Below are 27,819 nucleotides of genomic sequence, written 5' to 3' on the forward strand. Positions count from 1 at the left end.
ACAACTTTGGTATATTTAATTAAGCAAGAGATACAATGTACAATAATTAAAATGTACTTGAACTACCAGATCATGTAAGTTCTCTGTTATTCTCAATATAAATGTTAATTCATTAACAAGAGGACCCAGAGGGTCCTGGATTGCTCACCCGAGCGCCCCAGAAGAAATAGCGAAAATTAAAACATTGGGAACAAGAGCTGTCACGCAAGTGATGAATGCCCCCGAAAAGGTTTCTTAAGCATGCAGGTATTATAAAAAGAAAAGAGAATGAAAGTAACTAAATGCTTAATATTGTTCTTGTGAAATTAAGTGTCACTTATAGCAAACTGAACATCTTGGGACAAAGATCTTGGATGTGACACATCATCTTGATGTGGTAGACATTTATGCAAAGTTATTATAAAATCCTTCAATACATGACAATGTTACAGTTTCGAAACTAATGTGTACCTTCAAACTATTAGAGTGATCTTGACCTTGGAAGTAGAAACATGGGTCTTAGACACAACATATCATCTTGATGTGGTAGACATTTGTGCCAAGTTATCATAAAACTCTTCATTGCATGACAAAGGTATAGTCCATACAGGAATGTAGGTTACCTATAACCTCTAATTGTGATAGTGTGAACCTTCAAAATACAAGTGTGACCTTGACCTTTGAAGAAGGGATGTGGTTCTTAGACGCTACACAATGTTGTCATGTGATAGTCATTTGTGCCAAGTTATTTCAAAATCCTTCAATGCATGACAAAGTTACAGTCTGGACATGATTGTTGTGTAAGTGGGGATGGACAGACGGACATGAGCCTTAGCCTTGACACATCGTCATGTTAAGTTATTTTAAAATCAAAGTTATAGTCGGGACATGAATGTGTCAATAAACTTAAACTGTGATAAAGTGATCAAAATGGTAGTGTGACCTTGACCTTTGAGGTAGGGACAAGATAATTGGATGCATCACAACATCTTGATGTGGTAGACATTTATGCCAAGTTATTCTAAAATCCATTCATGCATGACAAAATTACAGTCTAGACACAAATGTGTGTACCAATAATTAAACTCTTATTGTGATAAAAGTGAAACTTCAAAATGTTAGTGTGACTTTGACCTTGGAGGTAGAGACATGATCATTGGACGCGACACATTGTCTTGATGTGGTAGACTTTATGCCTACTTATTTTAAAATACTTTGATGCATGACAAAGTTACATTCAGGACACCAATGTGTGTACCTATTTACTTTAGGCCAACGGCAACATATTTTTACTTATTCATTTAATGTTACTTTATCAGTATGAATTACTCGCAGTGGCCTATAGGAAACTAGAAGGGTTTTTGTCACAAAAAATTTTTGTGAGACATAATTTTATGTCTGCTTCACCTTGAAATAACTCCTTAAGGGAGACAACAATTGTTTGATGACATCAACACACCAACTTCTGCCCAGTAGGGCCTGTCTTTCCTTATCTAAAAATAATCCTGCATCGGTGTAGTGGTCATGAAAGCCAAATAATCTGAAATAAATAAATAAACCATTAAAAAATGCTATAAAGTGTAAATATACAACATAAAAAAATAGCACAAACATTTTCCTTATCTGATATCACCATTCATAATGCCTGTAAAAAACTTCACTAAATCACTAAAAGTAGGCATCAGTATTACTTTCTATTTCAACATTTATTTCATTTAAACAGTCAGTTTATCATCAATGTGCCAACACAAGCTTTGTGTAAGGAAATAGAAATTTAAACCATTCACACCTTAAGTACAATCAAAATGTTACAACATGTTTCCATAGCAACATGTCACAGACATTTATTTTACATATTTTTATTATTCTAGGAGCAATGTGTTCAGATACTTATTGTTATAAAGAGGTTTAGACAAGACACATATTTTATTTACTGCTCCAGAGAGGTATTGCTTATAGCAATGTGCTCCGAGACCAAACATGTATATTTTTCTTTTGTCTACCAAACATGTATTTTTATTGCTTTAGAGAGGTGATGCAATTATAGCACTATCTTCAGAGACAAGGTACATATTTTCATTATTCAAGAGAATTGTTGCTAATTGAACCCCACCCCCCCCAAGTACTGGTAAGTACTAGACATAAAGCTTTATTTATATATTTATCATGGCATGCAAATTTCATTTTCGTATTGATGGTTCCCATAGTCTTGTTGAAATCAATCCAGAGGCAAGGACAATATGTTCAGAGGCAAGACAAGGACAACATGTTCAGAGGCAAGACAAGGCAAGGACAATAATTATGTTCAGAGGCAAAACAAGGCAAGGACAATGATTATGTTCAGAGGTAAGACAATGCAGGGAAAATATGTTCAGAGGCAAGACAAGGCAAGGACAATATGTTCAGAGGCAAGACAAGGCAAGGACAAGATGTTCAGAGGCAAGACAAGGAAAGGACAATATGTTCAGAGACAAGACAAGGGAAAGACAATAAGTTCAGAAGCAAGACAAAGAAATGACAATATGTTCAGAGGCAAGACAAGGCAAGGACAATATGTTCAGAGGTAAGACGAGGCAAGGATAACATGTTCAGAGGCAAGACAAGGAAAGGACAATATGTTCAGAGGCAAGACAAGGCAAGGACAATATGTTCAGAGGTAAGACAAGACAAGGACAATATGTTCAGAGGCAAGACAAGGAAAGGACAATATGTTCAGAGGAAAGACAAGGCAAGGACAATATGTTCAGAGACAAGCCACAAAATATATTCATTGCTATAGAAATTTTTTTTTTGGGCTCCACAGACATGTTGTTGACAGCAATATAAACACTTGCAACTACTGTTAAAAAAGAATTGCTGTGATGAGATGATCGTAACTGTAAATCACTTACCTTTCAATTTCTGGTATCCAAATTGGAACAGGTACCCCATCCATTAAAACAAGATGGTCGTTTTTCCCGTTTGTAATTGTTAGTGAGTTAGCACTGGTGGTAATGGTTCTGGAATGGGGTATCTACAAAATACAATGTTCATACTATTTTCCAGACCAAAGCCAACAAGAGCCATGTTAACATGGCCATCCCCTACCTAATGTGTTTGCTCATTGGAAGAATGTATAAATTATGTAGTAGAGCAGAATAATTCAATTTTCAGAGGTCTTTTGGTAATGAAAACATGTGGCTGAAGTGGTTACAAATTTGAAACCTATGTGAATACTGATGGCTGAAAATAACAAAGGGCAATAACTGAAAAATAATGCTGGGTAGGTTATCATTCTTGTGCGCTGCATTCCTCCTCAATGAAGTTTCAAGTTGATACCTGTAACACATTTTGAGATAAGCTCCCGACAAAAAGTATGAAAAATAACAAAGGACAATAACACAAAAATTATAAAGGGTAAAGTTATCATTCTTACGCACAGCACTCTTCCCCAATAAGATAAATCCACATTTGAAGTTTCATGCTGATATCTCAGACTTTTAGAGTTATGCTCCACTCAGGTGAAAAATTAAGTATGAAAAATAACGAAGGGCAATAACTCAAAAATTATGAAGGGTAAAGTTATCATTCTTGTGCACTACACACTTCCTGAGTAAAATCTATCCACCTATGAAGTTGTATGTTGATATCTCAAAAGCTTTTTAAGTTATGCTCTGGACAAAAATTAAGTTTGAAAAATAACAAAGGGTAATAACTGAAAAATTTTACAGGGTAGAGTTATCATTCTTGTGCAATGCACTCCTCCTCAATATAATCTATCCACCTATGAAGTTTCAAGTTGATACTGCATTTACTTTTTGAGATATGCTCCGGACAAAAATGTCAGACGGAAGGATGGGTGGATGGACGGAAGGACAGAGACTATTTCTATATCCCCCGCCGTCTTACGGCGGAGAATAATAAACAAATAAATAATGTTGATAATTTAATCACATAACCGCTAAATGTTTTCAATGAAATATAACATATTTCTTTACATTACATGTGTCGAATATAAAATAACTCAATTAAAGATAAATTTGCAATATTTTGGTGTTTTCATGCATTTTATAACATGAAGAATGTTCAATTCCTCTGATATTGTCTTTATGAAATGAGAACAAACATGATAACCTACATGTGTTTCATCCATTAAGGTAATTTGTAAATGATTCAACTAATTTATTTTACTTCATCTTAACCTTGGATAGATTCAAATATTCTAGATCTGATACATAGGCGAGAGAAAGCATATGCAAGGTATAGAAAAAGTCGTAACAATTCTGACAAGATTTTGTTCAATAAACTTCGCAATGAAGTACAACGATCTATAAAATTGGCAAAATCTGAATACTTCAAAGGGCAAATATTAGATAATAAGAACGACAATAAGAAACTATGGCAGAATATCAAATCCCTTGTTTACAGTAACAATAATAAAGAAAGTCCGAAAATATTGTTTTGTCGATTGATGGTGAAACTTATCACGATCCTTGTAGAGTTGCTATAGTCATTTTAATAATTTCTTTACAAATATTGCATCTAATTTAGTACAGAAACTCCCGGCAGCAAAAAATTTTTATAGTGTGGCATCCGATACAATTAAGAATTTTTATAGGAACATATCACAAAAAAGAGTTTCACCTTCATCATGTAAGTGAGGAGTTTGTATATAAAGAATTATGTAGGCTTAATATAAGCAAAAGCACTGGATTAGATGGTATCCCCGCAAAATTTCTTAAAGATGGTGCTGATGTGTTAAAAATCCCTATAACTTATATTGTGAATTCTTCAATAACAGAGGGGGTTGTCCCAGATGATATGAAAATTGCTAAAGTAAAACCTCTACACAAAAAGAATAGTAAGCTAGATGTCGGGAATTACAGACCAGTTAGTATTTTATGTATTGTATCCAAGATTCTAGAACGGGCCGTGTATGTACAATTTGAGTCATTTCTAAGAACTAATAATCTAATTTACGAACACCAGTCCGGGATTCAACTGACACATGTCTTATTTACCTACTTGACTATATCCGTACAAATAGCTCCAAAGGGTTACTCACTTGTATGGTTATGATGGACTTACAAAAAGCATTTGATACCGTCAATCATGATATTTTGTGTGATAAATTAGATATATTAGGTGTCAAATCTATTTCTTGGTTTAAATCATACTTGTCAGGAAGGTATCAGAAAGTATTAGTATTGGTAAAGTTTTTCCTGACTCAATTCCTATTACGTGTGGGGTCCCTCAGGGCAGTATTTTGGGTCCTCTTCTATTTCTCTGCTACATTAATGACAATTGGTAACTAGTATCGATTCTGATTGCAAGTTAATTTTATATGCAGATGATAGCACAATATTATTTTCGCATAAGGATCCAAAAATTATAGCCCAAATACTTGGAAAGGTCTTGGAAAGATGCTCAGATTGGTTAGTTGATAATAAATTATCTCTACACCTGGGCAAGACTGAATGTATGCTATTTGGTTCTAAATCAAAAATTAATGAACTACAAAATTTTTCCATTTCATGTGATGATCAAACAATAAAGTCTTTGTCTGAAGTTAAATATCTTGGTTTGAATAAAGACAACACTCCTAGAACTTCGGTGACAAATAAGGTTCTGTCCGATCTTAAATTATTAAATGTCAATGATATAGTAAAACAGTTAAGACTCAACCACATTCATAAAGTTTATTACAACAAAAGCCCTTCTTATTTAAAGGAATTGTTTAAGGTTTGTAGAATATCCAATTTAAGATCTAGTAATTTTAATTTTGTTTTACCTCAAAATGATTCTTATGTTAAAAATACATTTTTCTACAATGACATAAAAGACTGGAATTCTTTACCAGACAACATTAGATCAATTGACAATATCCAAACATTTAAAACGAAAGTAAAACTTTTTTTCAGTAATGAAAATGATAAACTAGTGAATAATATGTTTATTTTATAATTATTAAATTGATGCCTAACTTATGATAAGGTTTTGTAACATGTTTATGTTGTACTTGATATGTTTTAGTTTAAACGAAATTTATTTCATTTTGTTTGTGTACAATGTACTTGTCTTATTATATTGAAAAATGTGTCTTGATTGTTGAAAATTGTCATTTATTTTAACTTCTTTATAATTCATTTATTATTATGTAAGTTAGTGTAATAATTTTACAGTAAATGGACCCCATTGGAAATAAGCTTTTAGCTTAATGGGCAATCCTAGGGTTACATAGAACATACTCATTAATTAATCTTATAATTATTTTTGTTGCATTTTATGTGTGTGTTTTTATATATATGCAAGTTGATATATGTGATAACATTGTATGTGTATATGTCTATTCCCTGAATAAATCGATACGATCATCACTAGTCTATACCTACTATTTATTAGAAAGCAGAAGCTGACCAGCTTAGCTCAATAGGAAGAGTTTCAGATTTGTAATCCTGGGGCAGTGTTTCAGTTTCACACAACAAGACTTCCTACAGGCATTGCTGAGGCCGAGTTTCACACAGTTAAACTTAAATGATATTTTACGATATAAGTCTATATAAATCAAGTTACCCCCTAAGCAGGGCCTGTGAATACTGACCAAACGGGCATGATTAAAACCAGTTGTGTAAATGTCCGCAAGGGAATTTCTGACAAACACAAACATGCTTCTGCAGATTGTCTCATTATAAGTAAAATTTCTTCCAATAGTTTTAATTTCCTTCTATGGGTTCTTAAATTTAATAAATTCATACTTTAAAAATATCTGTTTGCTATTGCCAACCCAGGGTTAGAAAGAATGGGTCGGTAGCTAGCCTTTTTTTTGATGATATAATTTTTTTGGTTTTCCCAGAACGTAAGTAAAATTCGCTTGGTTGTAGCAAATGAATTGTGAAAATTTGGACATCATCATCGGCGATAACAAAACTGACATGTATTAATAGGCAGTAAAAATCAAAGACATTTTCACTAGTAATCATAACATGAAAAAAAAAATTACTTTGTAGACAGAAATTCAAGTGGTCAAATTACTGATGTGATACACCTCTAAATTCTGCCTAAAATTAACAAACAACCTGGAAAATTTTATTTTAATACAACATGGCAGTATTTCAAAGACAATTGTTGCAATATAATCTTGAAGATTGTGCAATACTTGACACCATGCACAATAATGCAAGCTTCCAAATATTTATTTGTCGGTCGATGTTATGACAGAATCGCCACTGCTACAAAAAATATTTTTATTGCAGGGGCCAAGTAATTAATCTGTATGGGTAGTCATAAACCAAAACACATTAAAACTATCATGTGGTAAATTAGTGACCATATAAATACTTTATGAATATTCATTAGTTGAACAAACATTATTCATTATTTCTAATCCAGTTTCCAAGCCTCATTTTGATAATTCTAGAAGTAGTTAATTGCGACGTGCATTCAGTACCTGCATGACCTTAGGAAAACCCCTACCCTGGCTGGTCGCTATTTATGTAAATACTTTTAATAGTAACATCCTAATTTTATGCACAGAATGCCCTCATGAATGATCAATCTTTATGATATCACACTTTACATATTCATGTTTCTTCGAATTTTATTTTTGTTTTTGAGGGGATTTTTTTGGCCGAGTGCATGCCCTGACTCGGCCGTTCTCAGTTAGAATTTACACCCTTAGTTTTTACTTGTCGCCACCGTCTATCCTCATTATTGCAGGTTATTTGCCTGTAAATCTATGCTGGTTTAAGAAGGTAGATGTTACCTTAAATAACACACAATAACTCGCCATTTGATCATGAATAATTGTTTAATAATATTCACCTAAAGTTACGAAAATGACAGGTTCGTGATTGTCGCCGTCCAATTTATAAAAAGTGAATGTGTATTTAGATGCTTTAATTGTATTGTTTTAATTTTCTTTGATGCCGTATTATTTTGGAACAATTCACGACTATAAATTTGTAAATTAGATCTCAGTAACAATAATTCATAAAAAATGGTAAGGGATTAGTGTTTGTCGCCGGATAGTATGAAATGTTCGTTATCCTTTTAACCATATATTGCAAGTGAAGTGTTTTTATCATTGAAACAACTTTAGATGTTCTTTTTTGTATTAATATCAAAATATAATACTTTCATATTATCACCATGTTCATAGTGTGCACAATTTTTTTATTATTTATGTAGAATTTAACGTTGTGATGTGGTTTGGGTTAAAATTGAAAGGTTCGTTACCTGATTGAAAGGGTTTATGACTACAATATGTACCCCGAGCACATCAAATGTTCTAAGTTACGTAAAAATTAGTATTTTATGCCAAAAATGAAACATTTTGTTGCTGTTTAAACAACATTATTGAATCTGAAATATGCTGAGAAAAGGTTCGTGATGAAAGGTTCGTGCGGTGATATATCTTACTCGATGCCGCCTACACTATGCTTGTTTGTAAACGGCTGCGGATAACAAACATATGTACTATGATGTCATTTGGGTTGAAACGTTTCAACTCTTTCTATAATGGTTGCTTATTATTCGCAGCGCATGTTATAAACATGATCGAGAATTCCCATCAAAATCCTTTGGCAAGTGATTTTGATACTTTTCATGATTATTAAATTTCAAGAAAATTTTCTATTGCCTACCGAATCACAAACGATATTGGTTTCAAATGAAATAAGCGAATTTATATTTTTATGATGTTTATCAATACCATGTCAGATTACAAACAAGGAAAGGTTCGTGACCATTAGTCACGAACCTTTCCTATGATAATTTATATGAATAAAATAATATATCTTATCCTGTAATGTATATAATATTATTTAAGAAAAATCTTGTGAGTATATCTTGTTTATACAGAAAAAGAACATCAAAAGAATGTCTGATTTTTACAAGACGTTACAACTGAAAAAGATGTATGTAAAAAATAAACCTCGTACTCGCCCGAAAAGCTTGTTTTATAAAAAAAGCAAATAAACATTATATTTGTGTGATTATAAATTCAAAATATGAAGTGAATTTAAAACAATTCTATAAAGATAAATTATTATGATGAGGAAAACATGATAAAATAAACATTTAACTCCATGAAAGGTTCGTTGTCTTGGGCCACGAACCTTTCAAGTAAAAAAACCGTCTTTTTCAAGCTAGACAATTGTAGCTTTGGAATTACTTTTAGTGCAGACAATTATGCTGAAGTCTAAACCTGAAAACATGCGGTAATTCAGTAAAATAATAAAACAAGAAGATTCGGAAAAATATCAAGAATATATTACTAGTATTACAAGCATGAAAATATACGTTGCTTCTTCAATGTTGTGAAATTGTGATTAACCTTTTGAAAACTAATATTTGCGTGACATATTGCAATGTCCAGTAGGCGAAGAAAAGATATGGCTGAACCCAAGGACACGCCCTAAAAGGTTATGAAGCCAAGAGAAACAAGATATTCGCGGAGGTCATTTAAATAATTGGGAGGTGACAACATTGAATTGGTCAATTCTTTGTTTGTTGCAAAAAAGCAGTTTCAGTGAATAACGAACATATCATTTAATTTAGAGAAATTGACTCCGATCCTATAATTTGATATGCTTGCGTTATATAGCTAATATTTTTTTATACTAGCTGAATGTTTCTCTTCGTAAAAAGCTTATGTTTATTTGTTTTAAAAGTAAAATCTAGTATTATTACCATATTGACACGTTTTCATTGGATTGAATTAGTTGTTATAAATTGAAGAAAACATTTATAAATTGTTTTACTACAGATGCCATTCCAATTTAATATCATTTTTGAGAAATGAAAAGATTACAATAGATATCATTAGGTAATGAATATAATTGTATTCGAATGTCTATATCCGAACTTTATATCTGAATATAAATGTATCTATATTAGCATCAAAATTTTGATTTGACAATGAAAGGTTCGTTATTTTATATACCATATCTGAATTGAAAAAGTTAGTGAATATATGATTAAAATCTTAGCACCAGCAATGTATTTGATCTGGTAAACTGTTCTACTTCTTGATACATGTTTATCTTTTAATTAAGGTGTTGTTGTTTCAATTGTTTTAGACTGATATGCTGTATTGCTATTTCTTTAGTTACTATCATTTTACATATTCGATGCTTTATTTTACTACAAAATAATGTGAACCAGTATACTATAAAGTCAAGAAAGATAATGGGTTTTATACTAAATATCATTGTCTGATGTCTATATGTATGCTTTGGGGTATTAAGTGGGCTTCTTTTTTGTTTGAGTTTATGGTTGAAAGGTTCGTTAGCTTTACATAGTACTTAAATTTTAGTAAGGTGATCAATTTACCTAATAATAAAGCATATACATCGCATACAATTGCTAGCAGAGATACTACGGTTTTTATTTATGCCAAGAACTATACTTATTACACTGGGTCGTAGCTCTTATAATAATGAGACAAATCGTAATCACAGTTAAGCAGTATATCTTGATTTGCACTTTTTGCATATGAGTTTTTAAAAAAGTATATAAGCTTAATTAGTCAAGTAATTCGTGATATCAATTGTACAATTAAAAATTTATGTACCATGTGATATTTAAAAGTAAATTCCAATAAGATATCATCAATGTAATTATAAGCAGCCCTTTTTAGAGTAAACGGTACTTTGTCACGAACATTTCCGGCATTTTAAAAAGGTAAAATGGATACACTTTTCAAACCGCCGATTTACAAAAACTACTTATATGATGTTGAAAATAATTTCAGTAGAACTTCACAGATGGTTTAAGTTTGTAAAAAGACTAACAGTTTTGCGTTTTTGCGAATCTGTATTTTTTATAAAATTTTGATAGGGGTGTAAATTCTAACTGAGAATGGCCGTGACTGATTTAGTGGAAATAAAAAAAAATCTAACTTTTTAGTTGGGGGCATTTTCAGTCAGTCGGCCAGCAATAGCAAACATATATTTTTAAGAGTGGCCTAATGACTAAGCCTGACCTTGCCCTAAGAAAAGTCTGCACATGATCATTTTATGGGTAACATATATATTCTGCCAAGTAGTTACAATGTCCTTTTATTGGTTCAAAATATACACAGCAGACATGAAACTGCTAACAGACAGATGGATGGACTGATGGACAGAAAACCAGGTGCATAACAAAATAAGCCACTCTGAACTTTTTGGGCGACTATTACTAAACAATTTTCATGTTTAACCTAAGTTATTGTTTAAGATTAAATAAGACTACTTTTTTGTCATTCTAGAACTATAATTCAGTCACCATAAAATTTTTCACCATACCAAGATGTTTTATAGAATATTAAGTAACATTACACTCTCCAATATTTACCCGTGCCAATCTTCCACATTTATATACTGCATGGCTAAGATCTTTCTTTTCACTTTCCAAAAGTTTATTTAACTCTGGCTGAGTGAACATTCCTGGAATGTTTCCCCAGAAGTTTCGTGCTCGTCTCTGACCAGAAAAGTGTTTGGCATCCCATTTCGCCGGTTCCATCTATAAAAAGAGGGAAGAAATTCTATTCTACCAAGTATAATAAGAAGCAATAATTAATAGGGTACATAGAAAAAATCCCATGTGTTATTGATTAGACATTTACACACCATTTTAATTTGCATAATAATTTTCATATTCCTGATTTCATTATCATATAAATGACACTGAACACAATTAACTACTGTATTCTTCATTACACACATCATTTTAAATGAACTTTTTTTTTTTAACTTTGACAGATTATAATCTCACAATGATTTATAAAGACACATAATTATGCCAGTTTTGTCTTTTCAGGCACCATAACTCAGGCTGTTTGGTTTATTCAAATAACAAGAGGGCCATGATGGCCGTGAAATCACTCACCTGTATATAGGCCCCCGGGGTGGGGCCAATTTTAACCCAGGGGCTTTTATTTGAACAAACTTGGTAGACACCCATTTGAAGATGTTTCATGATAAATATTTAAGCACTAGCTGCAAGAAGATTTTTTAAGTTTTTACTATACACATATAGGGAAAAACAATGACCCCCCTCTGGGAGGGGCCAACTTTGTCCTCAGGGCTTTTATTTAAACAAACTTGGTAGTCACTCACTAGAAGATAGTTCATTCTTAATATCTAAACTCTAGCTCTTTGGGTTTTTTAAAAGAAGATTTTTTTAAGTTTTTACTTTATACATAGCTAAGGAAAATCAATGATCCCTGGGGCGGGGCCAATTTTAACCCAAGGCCCTTATTTGAACAAAAATGGTAGACACCCATTAGAAGATGTTTCATGCTAAATATCTTAGCTGTAGCTCTTAGGTTTTTTTTAAAGAAGATTTTTTAAGCTTTTACTATATACATAAAGGATAAAACAATGACCCCCTGGGGTGGGGCCAATTTTGACCCCAGGGCATTTATTTGAAAAAAACTTGGTACACACTAACTAGTTGATGTTTCATGCCAAATATTTAAGCTCTAGCTCTTTCGGTTTTCTAAAGTTATTATTATTTTAAGTTTTTTCTTTCAGTTGCCATGGCAACCAGTTTTGCTTAGAATTAAATTCTTTGAACATTTTTTAAAGTTGACTACCAAAGGAATATTCCTGTGAAGTTAGGATGAAATTGGTGTAGCCATTTATGAGGAGATGTCGTTTAAAGTAAAAGTTTAAGGAAGGACGATGGACTGACGGACGCCTGACGAAATGCAATCAAGAAAAGTAAGTCACATCGGCAAGATTTGTTTTTCACAAAAACTTTCTGGTTCATCCAGTTCATTTGTTTTTTGGGTCATTTAATTTATTGTCTTTGATGGAACATGTTGGTACAATGTTAAAAAGATTTGAGTAATTTGTTTGAAGAAAGTTTTAAAATGGATAATAAAAAATTTGAATCCTACTTTACGATTTATCATTTCTAAAGAGAATTTATATCTAAAAGATAAGTATGAATATCTTTTTTATTGTGCTTTTTATGAAACATTTGTAACTATGCTGTAAGCAAATTACTGCCAATCAAAAATATTTTGCCGCTCGTTCACACATTGATCACGCATTCTCAATACCATTTACAAATATTGAATCACGGAAAGTGAAAAAAATGATGTTCAGAGATCATAAAAATAATGCTTGAATATGGAAAAAGAATATCTCCCGGACATAAATTTGAATTCTTGCAAACAAGATACGAACCATGTTCTCTCAGTTCCATATCAAATTGAGCAGGTCATTCTTATAAAAACAGGCACAGAAATGTACGTTACTTTGAGTGTCCCTTAATTTAGCAGCTCATAATCATGTAACTGTTGACCTAGTCAGTAATTTTGTTTTCACAATTCCATTCTCAAATGATGTAGGATGGAATTAAACACATTTTTTGTTTAATCATACCAATATATTCAGGTTTTTGGAATGTTAAAACAATAACAAATTTTACAGATGAATGATACATATTTTACTATTTCAATGCATACTTCGAAGTTCTTTACAGATTTATCAATGAAAAGCAGTTCGACATTAGAATGCTGTTGATTATTTATGATACATATAAACTCCTCGTTGTAAACTAATTCATGCATGTAGCAGTTGTTATTTCACCCAAAATGCCTTTAAAGTAATGTAATAATTTAGTAACGTACATTTTAGTTTAATACAAAAAAATATAAACAGTGAATTCATTAAGAAATCTGACAGGAATGGAAAAACTTAAAATCTCTGTTTGGTATTTATTCCTTTTGTAAACATTTGAACTGTTAATTACAAAAATCATCAACGCTTGGTCAGAATAAGATATTGTATATGCATACAGAAATAAGATGTATTTTAATTGATGATTCTGTTCATATAAGGTGAAAAGTACATGTAAACAGCATTATATGTGCATATTTAACCATTTATGACAACATACGTGTATGATAATTAAAATGCTTTAAAATATCAATCTTTAGCATTTTTGAAGACTCTCTTAAAGACTTTATTAAATACTGTTGTAAACTCTCATTGGTAACGTACATTTCAGTTTTCTGGCATGGGTGTTCAGTGACTGTTGTACATTAAAAGACACCAATTAATATTTAACATTATTAACAAAATGTTTCCTTTTTTAATTTTTTAAAACAATAAACATTTTTACTTTATAAAATAATTTAAAAACACATGTGATCATCCTTGTATGCTACATTATTCATTGTTATGAGGATAATTTTACAGCGATGTCCAGAAATGTTTGGAGCCCCATTATGGTGTAATTAATAAAATTTGTTGCATTTTTTATGTAAAAACAATTAAAGTATGTTTTACTATCGCAAACTTCAATTTTATGTGCAACTTTGCAAGTAACATACATTTGAAGATGATTCGTCGAAAGTCCTGTTAATATCTTCCATTAGAAATTCGCATGTTTTAAGACATTATGATTATAAAAATCACATTTGTGAAATGCATGTAAAAATAAATGCTTTAGAAGTGGTGACACAATTAACTTTGATTATTTTGGTTGCTTTACAATATATTCCAATGTTTTGTACACAATAAGGTAAATTCTTGAAAAAAATCATTTACTTTATACGAAACATGGCTTATATTGAAACAGTGTTTGCTTTTATTTTAAAAAAACATTGTTTCTTTCATTTCTCGCTTTGTTAGTCAAATATTTCGGATTCTGTTATACGGTAATTTTACAATAACGCTCATTCCAAAGTTAACTTTCGGTATCTTTCAGCTCTGTTCTCTACCTCTCCTACCTGTAGCCTTTTTGAATCTTCAGCCCTTAATTTCGGTCTCTGAAATGTACGTTACTACAATTGAAATGTACGTTACTTGTTGTTGATGTTAATGTAAGTGAGAAATCATTGTTTTGTAGACCTTTATTAGTTCAAACACAAATGCACATTTGAGTGTGCAGATGCTAGAGAAAAGAATTAAAAATGTTCAATTTCATTCACAACTGTTCAACTTTAACAACCACATATTGTTACTAGTCCCAATTTTTGGGTAAGATAGGAAAAAAATGCCTGAATAAAATTCATATGCAACTGATGGCAAATACAGTTTATTTAATTTGTTTTCGTTTCTAATTACCATTCTTAACTTGTTATTACATGAAAAACTTATTCATGAAGTAACTTTTTTAAGAATTCAGGAGATACTCTTCATTGAATTACTAATACTTAGTTTTGAAAATGTACGTTACCAACAGTAAAACGTATACATTTCATGGTACTTTTTTAAAGCAGAAATATACTTTCCACTACTACCTTTTGTTTTACATTGCTAAAAAAACATGCTATTCACATCTCAAAATCCAGCAGAATGTTTTCAAGATAGATATATTTTTATATAATAAAATGTTTTCTAATAATTATATTGTGATTTATCGTATATCAAACATGAGTTTACCTTAAATTATATCCACAGTGACACAATGCAATATTTATTTTAGGGGTTATTGATGTTACAAAATTCTTTTCTCCATATAAATTTTCTTACCTAAGGTATTCATTATTTAAGTGTAAGGCGAATATTTTTTTTAAATTGCGGTTTAACGTTTCGTTGCGGTGAAAACGTAACATTTCTGACCAACTTTTCAATGCAGAATCTGGACACAGTCCCTTGAGCAATTATAAACAATTCTCAAACACATAAACTTTCTTATTTGAGGGAAGGCTTTTAACTGCTTGACACAATCTACCTCTTTACATTTTCATCAGTTTTTCCTTGTAGGCATCAGTAACGTACGTTTTCGCGGCAAAAAAATTACTTTTTTAATTTTTCTCAGAAAAATCATCCGTCCATTACGGCATTCTTATTATTTACCACCCTTTTATAATACATTATTTTGGCCAATATGGCCAATTATCTTGCCAGAAAAATTTCAAACTTTTGAAAGATCTTATTTTTTAAAAATATTTTTCTTCACTTGTTTAAAAACGCCACACTCCCAAAAGGCATGTATCAGTGGAAAAGGAAGAAACAACAATTTAGTTTACATTTTTATCATAGTTTTCAGTATGTTCCACTGTTAAATTCACGCTAAGGCATTGTGAGATACAAAAAACACCAAAACAATTGTTTTATAAAAGACCAATTGAAACATGAAAAGATTTAAAATTTTCATTTTCTTATAGAGACAGTCACGTACGTTTCATTTTAAAACTATTGTGCGATAAATATTTTTTCAAATCATGACAGTTGACCACTTTTTTGTTTTGATTTATTTAAAACGGAACAGGTGCTTTAGATAAAATATATAGCACATAATAAGACAAATATGCTGCGTGGAAAGCGTTTTTATCTATTCTGTAAATGATATTGAGAATGCGTGTGATAAGCAATCTAGCAGTAAATTGCATGGACACCAGCTGACAAGAGGGGCATTTACAATAGACACTGTTAATTGGCATTACACTACACATTGTTAATTGTCATAATGATTAAAAGCAGCGGCCAATTTTTCGCACCCGTCCTTAACCAAGATGGGTCAATAATCTGTGAATAAATTATAGGATTATTATTTACACTTAAATTTTTATTGGTTTTTGATTAAGGAGGGTCATGAGTCTGTGAATAAATTATAGCGTGAATTTTTGGCTGAAAAATGACCACGTCTTATATGAGGGTCTTCATAAAAATCCCCAAATCATGAGCCAGAAGTAAGGAGTGCGTCTTATAAGTGCGTATGTACGGTAATGTCTTCTTATTTAGAAACTCACCCCCAATTTCTCATTTATCTCCTGCTTGTATACTTTTGGCATGGCAGCTGTATTCTCCATTAGCCAGAACACATGATTATACCCTTCACAAATCCTTTCAATATCTTTGACAATTGCTGCAAAAGTCCATACTAATTTACCAGTTCCATCTGAAATATTTAATGAGTGGATCACAAATGGCTCTTACAGTGCTCACCTGTATATATCTATATATCATGTTCAGAAGAGTGCAAAAAATAAATCTTAAAGAAGATGAAGATTTTTTTGTAATTCCTGACTTTTAAGCTTGATCGACCATTTTCAGTGCTTGATAGTAAAACAAGAGCCTGGAGAATATAGAATTTTCTGTCCTGAAAGGGTCATAATACTGTCAATATCCATGATAGAGTTATAGGCCTTGAAAAAAGACCTCTTATTATGCCCTCAAATAAGAGGGTGGAATTTCATTGCATTCAGTAATTATTGAGATATCAATTTGCAAGTAAAAACTTAACCAAAGTGCGAGGCTCATGCCAATGCCTGGGTTAGCAAAATAGATCACCTTATTCTGTTTTTCACAGTTGAGCTCAACATGGAGACACAAACAGTATAATATCTGGATGGTTGTGCTATTACTGGCATGGCTTAGAAATTATACTATATGTTGGCAAAGGTCTGTGACAATCCTTGCTCAAATGGTTAAAAAGTTTACAGAAAAATGTCATAAAACCAGGTTTTTGGTCATTAACCATTGAAATACAATACCATTATTTTCTTAATTCTATAAACTGGGTTTGACATCTCACCTACACAAACAATGACAGGGCACTTACATGTAATTGAACAAGACTTTGTTACAGAGTTACCAACGTCCCCCCCGCCTCAGGGAAGTTTTATATGAAGCATAAAATTGTGCTATTTAAAAAGATTGAGGTATGCATCTCAGGATTTTCAGTCCAAAATTATTATCAATGCTAGATCTGCAAATGCAATAATACATTTATTAAAGAAATAAAATGAACACAGATTTTAACTAGAAATGTGTCCATAGGACACGGATGCCCCCACACGCCACTGTTCTGTCAATCTTATGACTCTTATTAGGTCAAATATTTTTTGGACTACATGTGCCACAAGTTGAAATCAACAAAGGGCCATAATTCTGTTAAATTTGGTCGTAGCAAAAATTCCTTCCTTTACTGCCATCTACACATTAAGGTTGTTCATCCCTGAAAGTTTAAGCAAAATCTGCCATCCGGTTTCAGAGGAGTTGCGTTCACAAAATTTCTACATAGTTTATAGTGAAAAAAAATCAACAAAGGGCCATAATTCTATTAAATTTGGTTGCAGCAAAAATTTCTTCCTTTACTACAATCTACACATTAAGGTTGTTCATCCCTGAAAGTTTAAGCAAAATCTGCCATCCGGTTTCAGAGGAGCTGCATTCACAAAATTTCTACATAGTATATAGTGAAAAAAATCAACAAAGGGCCATAATTCTTTTAAATTTGGTACAGCGAAAATTCCTTCCTTTACTACCATCTACACATTAAGGTTGTTCATCCCTGAAAGTTTAAGCAAAATCTGCCTTCCGGTTTAAGAGAAGTTGCGTTCACAAGATTTCGGGACGTACGGACGGCCGGACGGACAAGTGCAACGCTATATGCTCCCACTTTGTGGGGGCATAAAAATCTATCATGTTAAGCTTTGACCGCTAAGTGTGACCTTGACCTAGGGTAGGGGTGCAGGTGCTGTGCATGACATATTGTCTTATTATTTTAACTATTTGTGCCAAGTATTTTCAAAATCCCTTGAGCTATGAAGAAGTTGTAGATCGGACACAAAATAAACCCTATAATAGACATGTTAATCTTTGACCTCTAAGTGTGACGTTGGAGGTAGGGACCCCTGTTTTGCGCCTGACATATCGTCTTATTATTGTGATTATTTGTGCAAAGTATTTTTAAAATCCCTTGATCTGACCGGACACAAAATATACCATATAACAGACTATGTAAATCTTTGACCTCCAAGTGTGACCTTGACCTTGGTGGTAGGGATGCAGGTGTTGCGCATGACACATCGTCTTAATATAGTGACTATTTGTGGCAAGTATTTTCAAAATCCTTTGATTTATGAAAAAGTTATGGCCCAGACACAAAATATACCCTATAACAGACTATGTTAATCTTTGACCTCCAAGTGTGACCTTGACAAGTTGGAGGTAGGTGACTGGTTGTTGCGCAAGACACATTGTCTCATTATTGCGAACAATTGTGGCAAGTTTTTACAAAATCCCTTCCAAGATAAGAAAGTTATGGACCGGACACAACATACACCCCCAAATAGACAATTTTGACCTTGAATGAGCAAGTGCGACTTTGACCCTGGAGGTAGGGGTCTGGTTGTTTTACATGATACATTGTCTTATTATAACAGATATTTGTGCAAAGTTATTTCAAATTCCTTTGATAAATGACAAAGTTATGGACCCAAACGAAAGTGTGACAGACGGATAGGACAGACGGAGCCTATTTTTATATCCCCCTTTTTCTTGGAAAAGGCGGGGGACAAAAACTGGTACTTTTGTATTGAGCCAAAAATCCCTTGACTTGAGAATTGTATATTATGCCTAGCAATCTATATATCTTCCTGCATTAAAAAATCTGATAACAAGAAAAAGTCATTTTTGTAAACCTCATTTAAAGTATTACTTACCAAATCCTTTTCTCCTTGGATTAACAATAGACAAGTCATTACAAGGTGGTCCACCAAGCACCAGGTCAATGGGACAAATCTTTTTCAGCTAAAAATACAAAGCATCACATCAAAAGGCCAAACAAACAAGAGACATAATGAAATTGGTTAAACATCAATTTTAATACAAAAGAAAATATGAAAATTGCCTAAATGAATACAATGCATCATGAAAATTGCTTTTTTTATTTTTAGCTCCTGTGACCTTGTTTTTGACCGGAGATGACCCATATTCGAACATATTCGACCTAGTAATCATCAAAACAATCTTCCTGACTGATTTCCAGAATATTTGGATCAAAACTGCAGCCACTAGAGTGTTAACAAGCTTTTTCTATTTTTAGCTCCTGTCACCTAGTTTTTGACCTGAGATAACCTATCTTCAAACTCAATCTGTATTTCATTGAGACATTCTGACAAAATTTGATGATGATCCAATCAAAACTGTGACTGCTAGACTGTTATCAATCGAATTGTTGATGACGAACGACGCCAGACATAGCCCCATCACAGTATACCTCACCTTGACCACTTTATAGTGGTCAGGTGAGCTAAAAAATCGCTATATACAAATACAATTGGTCATGAAAATTGTCTTTACAAATATAGGGGTTTATGAAAATTGGCTTTAACTCAAATACAAAGCATGCAGTATTTGTATTTTACTATATGTTATGCTGTCATATAACCCCCCAAAAGAAACATGATTAATTAAGTAAAAATCATAAAATTTTCATTAAATTTAATAACAATTGACCCTTATTTGTATGCCCTATGATAATATTATAATTAGCATGCTTATTTTTTTACAAATGAAATTTAACACATGTGTTAATATTGTATTACTATAATCCATTTCTCATTAAAGCCTGATACAGAGATCTGCCGAGGACGCGATTTCGCGCCATTGGCGCTAAACAAATGAGAATGGCACAGGAAAATCGGCAGCAAAGGGCCATGGGCGCATCTAAAATCTGTGCCAGACTTATAAGAAAACAAAACTGTCTGCTGGGTTATTAAGTCATCCAGTCAAAACTGGTACCAACAGCAACATGTTACCCATTCCCCTGTAATTACACATATTCTTGAGTTTATCCATTCCCCTATAGCTTTTGTTCACGTTATCTACTACCGCATTTCTTCTCATAAACCCTTACCCACACACATACTCATTTCTGCTACCATAAATTTAATCCAATAAAATAAACAAACAAAAATAATTTAATATTTAAAATGGTTATCGGTAACTGAAAAAAAAAGTGTTGCTATTTTAAGAAATGCTGTAAGTTACAGTATAATCTGACAGCTGTACAACTTAGTTTCCCCTAAGGTCACTCAAGTTCACGCAAGCTTTGGCTGATGGAGTGTATAAAAAGATGTCTATTTCGTCATCAGAATATTTGACAGGGTTATTACCAATCAGAGAAACATTTGTGCATGAATTTTTTTCATGATCAAAAGGTCTGTGGGCAAGTGTCTGTGATGTATGCTTTCTACACAGAAGCATACAAGGAGTAATAAAATTCGTCAATATACAGTGTGACAGGGACATTTGGTGCAAAGTAGGTACAAGTAATAGAAAGAGCATCAAAACACGAGGCTATTGTTGATCGTTTTGATGTTCTTTCTCTTTTGTATCATAGTCAAACATAAAAACACGTTTCCTGTTGTCACAATATGAAACCCCAGAAAAATGTAACCAATGAACAAGCATCTGAATATGACATTTCTGCCGCTTGCCCTTTCTCTGCCGTCACAATAAGTAAACCCCAGCAAAAATGAGCCAATCAATAGGCATGCTCTGGAGTGCAGGTACCTAATACCTGCACTCCAGTTTATGCACTGTGCATGTATATGTTTATGATTTAACTCTGACACCGCTCACATCATTCATGTGAAACGGCATTAACATCTATCATTGACACTTGGATTTCTGCAATCAATGACAACAAACTAGTAGGCACTGTTTTTCTTGATCTAACTAAGGCATTTGATTTACTTAATCATTCCCTTTTAATTCAAAAGATGACACAATATCAGTTTGCAGGGGAAACACTTAACTGGTTTAAATCTTATCTCTCAAACAGAACACAACAGGTCTCAATCTCTGGCAAATTATCAAGTGCTAAAGAAATATCATCTGGAGTCCCTCAGGGTTCTATACTTGGCCCCGCTCTATTCATTCTATATATAAATGACTTGCCTTTAAACCTTCCAAATACATCTACTGACATGTTTGCAGATGATACAACTGTCACCTCATTTGGATCGTCTATTGACTCAGTCTACAGATCGCTACAAAATAGCATTGACATCATCTACGACTGGTGTGCAAGAAACTCTATGCTACCAAATCCTCAAAAAACAAAAGCAATGATAATCTCCCCATCAAATATCATTTACAACACCATCAAATCAAGCAATGATTACATTTTGAAAATGCAGGAAAATGACATTGAATTTACTAACTCTGAAAAATTGCTGGGAATTCACGTGGATCATAGATTATCATGGAACTGTCAAATTGAATAGCTGATTAAAAAATGCAACTCATTACTGTATCTTCTCCTCCGTATCAAACAGTACCTTAACAAACAAATGAGAGTAGTTTTTTATAATGCATACATATTGCCACACCTTGATTACTGCTGCACTATTTGGGGAAATTGTAATGATGAAATACTGAACAGCATATACAAATTTCAGAAAGAGGGCCGCCCATATTATACTTGACAAAGACATTGATACACCTTCAGAAATATTGTTTCATGAATTGAATTGGTTAAAAATACATGACCGCATCCATTATAAAAAAGCAATTCTTGTTTACAAATCCATTAACAATCTATTGCCACATTATATGTCTGATTTATTTTCACATACAAATCACACAACTCTGAGATCAAACACTCAACAGACACTACATATACCAAAACCTAGATTAGAATTTTGCAGAAAAGCTCTTGCGTACTCTGGGCCTAAAATCTGGAACAAAATACCATTACATATCAGGCAATCAAACAGTCTTCCACTATTCAAAAAGTCATATTTAACATGGTGGTTCTCTGGTGGAAACCTCTGCTTAGATGCTATACATGTATAAATATTTGTTTTTATATTGGTTGAATATTTTTGTTTAATATGTATGTAAATTTTCAATTTTGTTACCATCCAATTCAATGTTGAATGTATGTATATAATATCAACTCATTTTTTAAATTTTTTTTCTCTTCTTCTTCTTCTTTTTTCAAGGTTGATCTAAAGTATGTCAGTGTTGATGTATAATAATGAAATCTACTTGTGTTATTATTTAATCTTTTATTGATGTATTATATTTTGTAAATTGTTTTGTATATTGTTGAGGCCCACAGGGAAGTCACTGGGCTTGCCCAACTGTGTTGCCTCATTAAATAAAGTTGTTACTTACTTACTTTTACTTACTTACACATTTTCAAGAGAAATGTCCCAAACTATGATACAATTAAATGGATAATGCACAGTATTAGACATTAGAAGTAAGAACCAGCAATTATGTGAATAAATTATGCAAATCAGATTTTTGAGCAGCCATTTGAAAAAATGTTTTGCCTGCAATTAATATAAGTTAGAAAGTTACCTTCTAAGAATTTTTTTTAAATATTGGTTATCTTCTCTGTTAAATACTGAATCATAAGTGAACCATTTGTCATAAAATATGATTTCAGTTCAATTATCTACAAACTTTAAACTGTCATTTAGGTCAATGTTTACTTATTTTCCCAAGGCCCATACATTTTCAGACCAAGTGGGCCCAGGGCTCCATTCTTTCAAATTCTCGGCAGATCTCTGCAGTGATAATTTAATTATGTAACAGTCCCCTGTTAAATGAAATTCCATGTTTTTCTTTGTAAATTGTATTGTAAAATGTCCCACTAGGCCTGTGTTTAATAAAAGAACTGATATGCATGTCAAATAATGTACTTATATCCCAGCAAACACAAGACGTCATCTTGACGTCAGATTTAAGTCAGGTTCTGACGTCGGATGACGGTCGGAAAAACGGTTGGATTTGAAAGTTTTTTTGACGTAATAATCTGACGTCAGGTAGACGTCAGAATCTAACCATTATTTAACCTTTTTCTGACCAAAATCTGACCATTATCTAACCATTTTCCGACCTCAATCTGACCATTTTCCGACCTAAATATTAACCCTTTTCTGCCCTAAATCTGGTCATTTTCTGACCTTCATCTGATCATTCCCCTAATCTTTTTTGTTTCACCACGTCATAAATATTTTCTGGCTAATCCTGATTTGATCGAATTTAATGTAACTCATTCTATTAAGTAACTTTCCCTCCAATGAAATGTATAACAGAAAACTAAAAGCAAAAATATGTTTTATGCTTTTTTAATTTGAAATAAAAATTGCAATTTTAAGCTGATACATACAATTTTAGTAAATTCTGCAAGGTTAAATAATTTTCATAAATTAAACAAAATAAAACATAAAATAAGTTAATTACAAAACAAAAAGGGATTACAAAAACAATGACATAAATGAAACTAAGAAAACATGTACAAATATTAAAGAACAAAATAATGTATGCACATTTCTATCAAAGTTTGCCTTATCAAATAAAATAATAAAAATTATAAATTAAAATTATAATTTTAAGAAAAGTTAAAAGATTCTGATAATAATGTTTCAAGCAATTAATGACAGATTTTCAGTATTTTAACTATATTTCTACAGCATTTCTAAAACATTTAGTGCCATTTTGCATATTTTGACCTCCTTTGATAATTGTCAGTAATGTATAAATTGCTGCCTTTTAGTTACTTCACAAAGTTATACTTTTAGATATCCATGAGAATTAGCACGAATTTTGAGGTGTGATGCTTTAAGAGATGACCTTCTTTCAGCACCCCTCGTCTGTCCGGAGGATATGTAGCGTTTGTAGCGTCCAATAGCGTGTGTGACATCATTTTAACTGAAAAAAAAAGAAATTTATGAAACATGTAAAAATAACAAGCAAAAATGTTTTCATGAGCAAAAATGTTTTCATGGTTATCTTAACTTAATGAACAATTTTGCTACCTTTTTATAAGAGAGCTTTAACAAAAATTAAAAGTAAACATAAATACTGAACATTTAAAAGGCCGCTTTTAAACTCCAGTTTAGTATGGATTAAAGTATGTTATAGAATTTACAAAAATCTTACTTTCATATGTTTCTTTTTTCATATTCACGTGTTTCTGTCCCTCCGACCTTTGAGAGCATGTCCAACACTTTAACTACCTGAAAAGAAAATTATATTCTAACCTATGTATATATTCTACGTTTGAAATAGAACAGTTACGCAAGTCTTAAATATTTCATAGTTTTAAATTAAAGATTTAATGCCGAAATGTCTGGAACCAAAACGTCTTGGGTTATTTGGGACCGGAACGTTTTGGGTTATTTGGGACCGAAACGTCTTGGTCCGAAATGCTCGAAATCGTACAAATTCATTCTCAATTCTCAGATTTTAACTGACAAAAACATCACAGTTTAAGAAAAATATGAAAACTAAGCATTCTCTTTGGTAGTACTGAAAGGCATATTATAAACTCTTTACAAGCAGAGTTAAAACATGTCAATTTTAAAAAGATTTATTATTAGACATTATCGCGAATTTGTGTGACATTTTACTTCAGCTGTTCAAATAATGATAATTAAATTTAAGAGTGCTTGCAATCATGCAATTATTTATCAAATACAAAGTAGAAATAAATCTAAATAAATTGAACTGACCTTTTTGTTCAAGAAAATCTATAATATTCACTTTATCAATGCATCCCGATTCCTGACCGACAGCCAAAACGTAACGCCTACGAATTTGAATTTCCATCCACGTGACTTTAGATTCGAATTATAGGTTAATTATGTTTTCTTTCCCTTTTCTGTCACTATGATTAAATGTTAAAGCACTATTAAAAAACTCGTGATTTTGATACATATAATGTACCACAAATGATAATATTATAACGTTAAATGATTGGAACTTGTAAACAGATCTGTGGCTATAAATAGATTTCATAACAATAACACATGTAACTTGCCTATATACAGCGCCACCTATATGTTTTATTAGGTTGCAGCGCCGCGATCTTGGTCTGTATTTATATAAGAACATTTCATTTGTAATCCAAATAACATTTGAAAAAAGTTTAAATGATTACAACAGCGAATAAGGATTATTTTTTGTTAATTTTTTACCTACTGTCAGGACACCGACCAGAACCTGACGTTAGCATGACGTCAAAAAGAAACGTCTAATAAACATCGGTTTTTAACGTCAGATTTACGAGACCAAAATCTAACATTAATCCGACGTTATTTTAACGTCATGTGTTTGCTGGGTAATTTTTGTATATTAATTATTTGTTGGCACTCTCTTTGCCGATATGTGAGGTTCAAGATAAAAGACACATCATACAAACCAATTGTCATAGTGCTTGTTAACCAATTTTTTACACAGTGCTTGTCAACCAAATTTATACATACAAACCATGTAGTAAAGAACAATACATGTAAACTCAAACACACTTCACTAAAATAAAGAAACTTTAATTTACTTCTACTTACTCTTTGTAAATCTAAGTTCAAGACATTGCCTACATGTTTCACTTCATGGTGAAGGCTTGACACAAGTCTAGCATGTTCATCAATCTCCGAGGCATAATAAACTTCCATGTCTAATCCAAGCATATCTAATGCTACTTTCCCTATAAATAACACAATAAAATCATAAATCATTCTTCATCAAGGATATCCTGTTCTGCATTAAAAGTAAAACATTGTGAAGTTAAACAAAAGCACCACTAGACTTTATAATTATGCCGAAAGTGTTTTTTTTAAGTAAGGATGAAACATTTGTAAGACATGGGAATTAAATAAAGTTTAACCTCCTTTAAAAAGCAATCCTCCTTTATAGAACCTCCATATATATATACAGTTGCTGTTTCCAAAGCACCACCATCAAGTTGTTATCTTGTGAGTAAAAATGCTACAACAGATGGATGGAAAGAGTCGCTAGGGGTATAACATAATATAAGCAAATTTTTTAGGGCATATAATTAATGTGCAAAATGTAAGTGAACATCCTATGAAGTTTGACAGTTGTAAAACTGTTAACAATATTAAGGTCATTTGATACTGACCTTTGACCTTGTGACCGAATTTAGATATGTATCTTTCATTCAATAAAGGCAATCATCCTACGAAGTTTGAACACTGAAAGCCGAATGGAACTTGTGTTCTTCTCCAGAAACCATAATTTTCAGTGTTCAGGTCATTTTGACCCTGACCTTTGATCTTATGACCCTAAAATCAATAGGGGGTCATGTATTGGACATGGTTGTTCATCCTATAAAATTTTACAGCTGTAGGTTGATTAATACTTCAGTTATTGAGCGAAAACCGTTTCCAGTTTTAAGGTAATAGTGACCTTGACAATTGGCCTTGTGACCCGAAAATTTGTAGGTGTCTTCTACTCAATATTGACAATCATCCTATGAAGTTTGAACACTGTGGGCCAAATGGAACTCCATGCTCCAGAAACAACAATATTCAGTGTAAAGATCATTGTGACCCTGACCTTTGACCTTATGACCCTAAAATCAATATGGGTTGTGTATTGGACATGGCTGTTCATCCTATAAAATTTTACAGCTGTAGGTTGATTAATACGAGTTATTGAGTGGAAACTGTTTTCAGTTTTAAGGTAATAGTGACCTTGACCTTTGACCTTGTGACCTCAAAATCAATATGGGTCTTCTACTCAAAATGGACAATCATCCTATGAAGTTTGAATATTGTGGGGCAAATGGAATTTAAGTTACGCTGGTAACCAAATTGCTAATGGATGGACGGACACTGACGAATGCCAGGGTGATATAACATTATAAATATGCTGAAATTCATTCAGGCATATAAAAAGGAAGTATTTTACAAATTACTTAAACTTAGCAGCACTTTTAAATTCACATGAGTTACAAAAGAGGTCAAAATATGCAAAAATAGCCCTTACTGCGTCAGTCATGCAGTAGAAATATTAGATGAATACTGCAAACCAGTCATTATCGCACGCAAGTAAATTATCATTTGAATTTTGAATCTAAATTTTAGCTTTCTGACTCTTAGTTCATTTTTCTCAAGTTTAATTTTCTTGAAATATTTTCACCCATCTGGAGGCATGTAGCTTTATAGTTCATGAAATATAATTTTGATAAATTGAGGTAAGACCAAGCTTTACATAGTCAAAACAACATTTCAAAGATTTCATACCAGTTCCTATGCCATCAAATAAGGACAACACTCTGATTTTCCTTTTATGTTCAGATATCAAGTAATGCAAATCTGTGCTCTGAAAAGGGAGAAAACAAGCAAGGTTTCAATCAATTTAG

General features: G+C 32.3%; 1 protein-coding gene and 1 long non-coding RNA gene across 2 annotated transcripts; both read right to left on the reverse strand.

The window, feature by feature from the left end:
* Window positions 1-1,251: 1,251 nt before the first annotated feature.
* LOC132747368 (DNA (cytosine-5)-methyltransferase 3A-like) lies at window positions 1,252-27,819 on the reverse strand. Its single transcript, XM_060736724.1, has 7 exons — window positions 27,701-27,819; window positions 26,000-26,139; window positions 19,352-19,439; window positions 16,655-16,803; window positions 11,296-11,463; window positions 2,871-2,992; window positions 1,252-1,519 (listed from the first exon to the last, which is right to left on the reverse strand). Exons 2-7 carry the CDS (start codon window positions 26,120-26,122, stop codon window positions 1,372-1,374), a joined length of 798 nt encoding a protein of 265 aa, XP_060592707.1. The 5' UTR covers window positions 26,123-26,139; window positions 27,701-27,819; the 3' UTR covers window positions 1,252-1,371.
* On the reverse strand, window positions 24,013-25,671 carry LOC132747363 (uncharacterized). The gene is made up of 3 exons (XR_009628118.1): window positions 25,166-25,671; window positions 24,594-24,670; window positions 24,013-24,362 (listed from the first exon to the last, which is right to left on the reverse strand). It is a non-coding gene; the product is annotated as an uncharacterized LOC132747363 (long non-coding RNA).

Source organism: Ruditapes philippinarum, unplaced genomic scaffold (genome assembly GCF_026571515.1).
Source record: "Ruditapes philippinarum isolate M1 unplaced genomic scaffold, ASM2657151v2 ctg2566_1_1_1_1, whole genome shotgun sequence".
In the NCBI taxonomy this organism is placed as follows: domain Eukaryota; kingdom Metazoa; phylum Mollusca; class Bivalvia; order Venerida; family Veneridae; genus Ruditapes; species Ruditapes philippinarum.

Bases quoted from the DNA above. Each gene is read 5' to 3' on its own strand.
- LOC132747368 (XM_060736724.1), bottom strand. From the start codon at position 26,122: ATGCTTGGATTAGACATGGAAGTTTATTATGCCTCGGAGATTGATGAA. The intron at 16,804-19,351 runs GTAAGTAATACT...TAAATATTTCAG, and splicing joins TCCAAGGAGAAAAGGATTTG to ATGGAACTGGTAAATTAGTA. The intron at 11,464-16,654 runs GTGAGTTTCTAA...CTCTTTTTATAG, and splicing joins AGATAAATGAGAAATTGGGG to ATGGAACCGGCGAAATGGGA.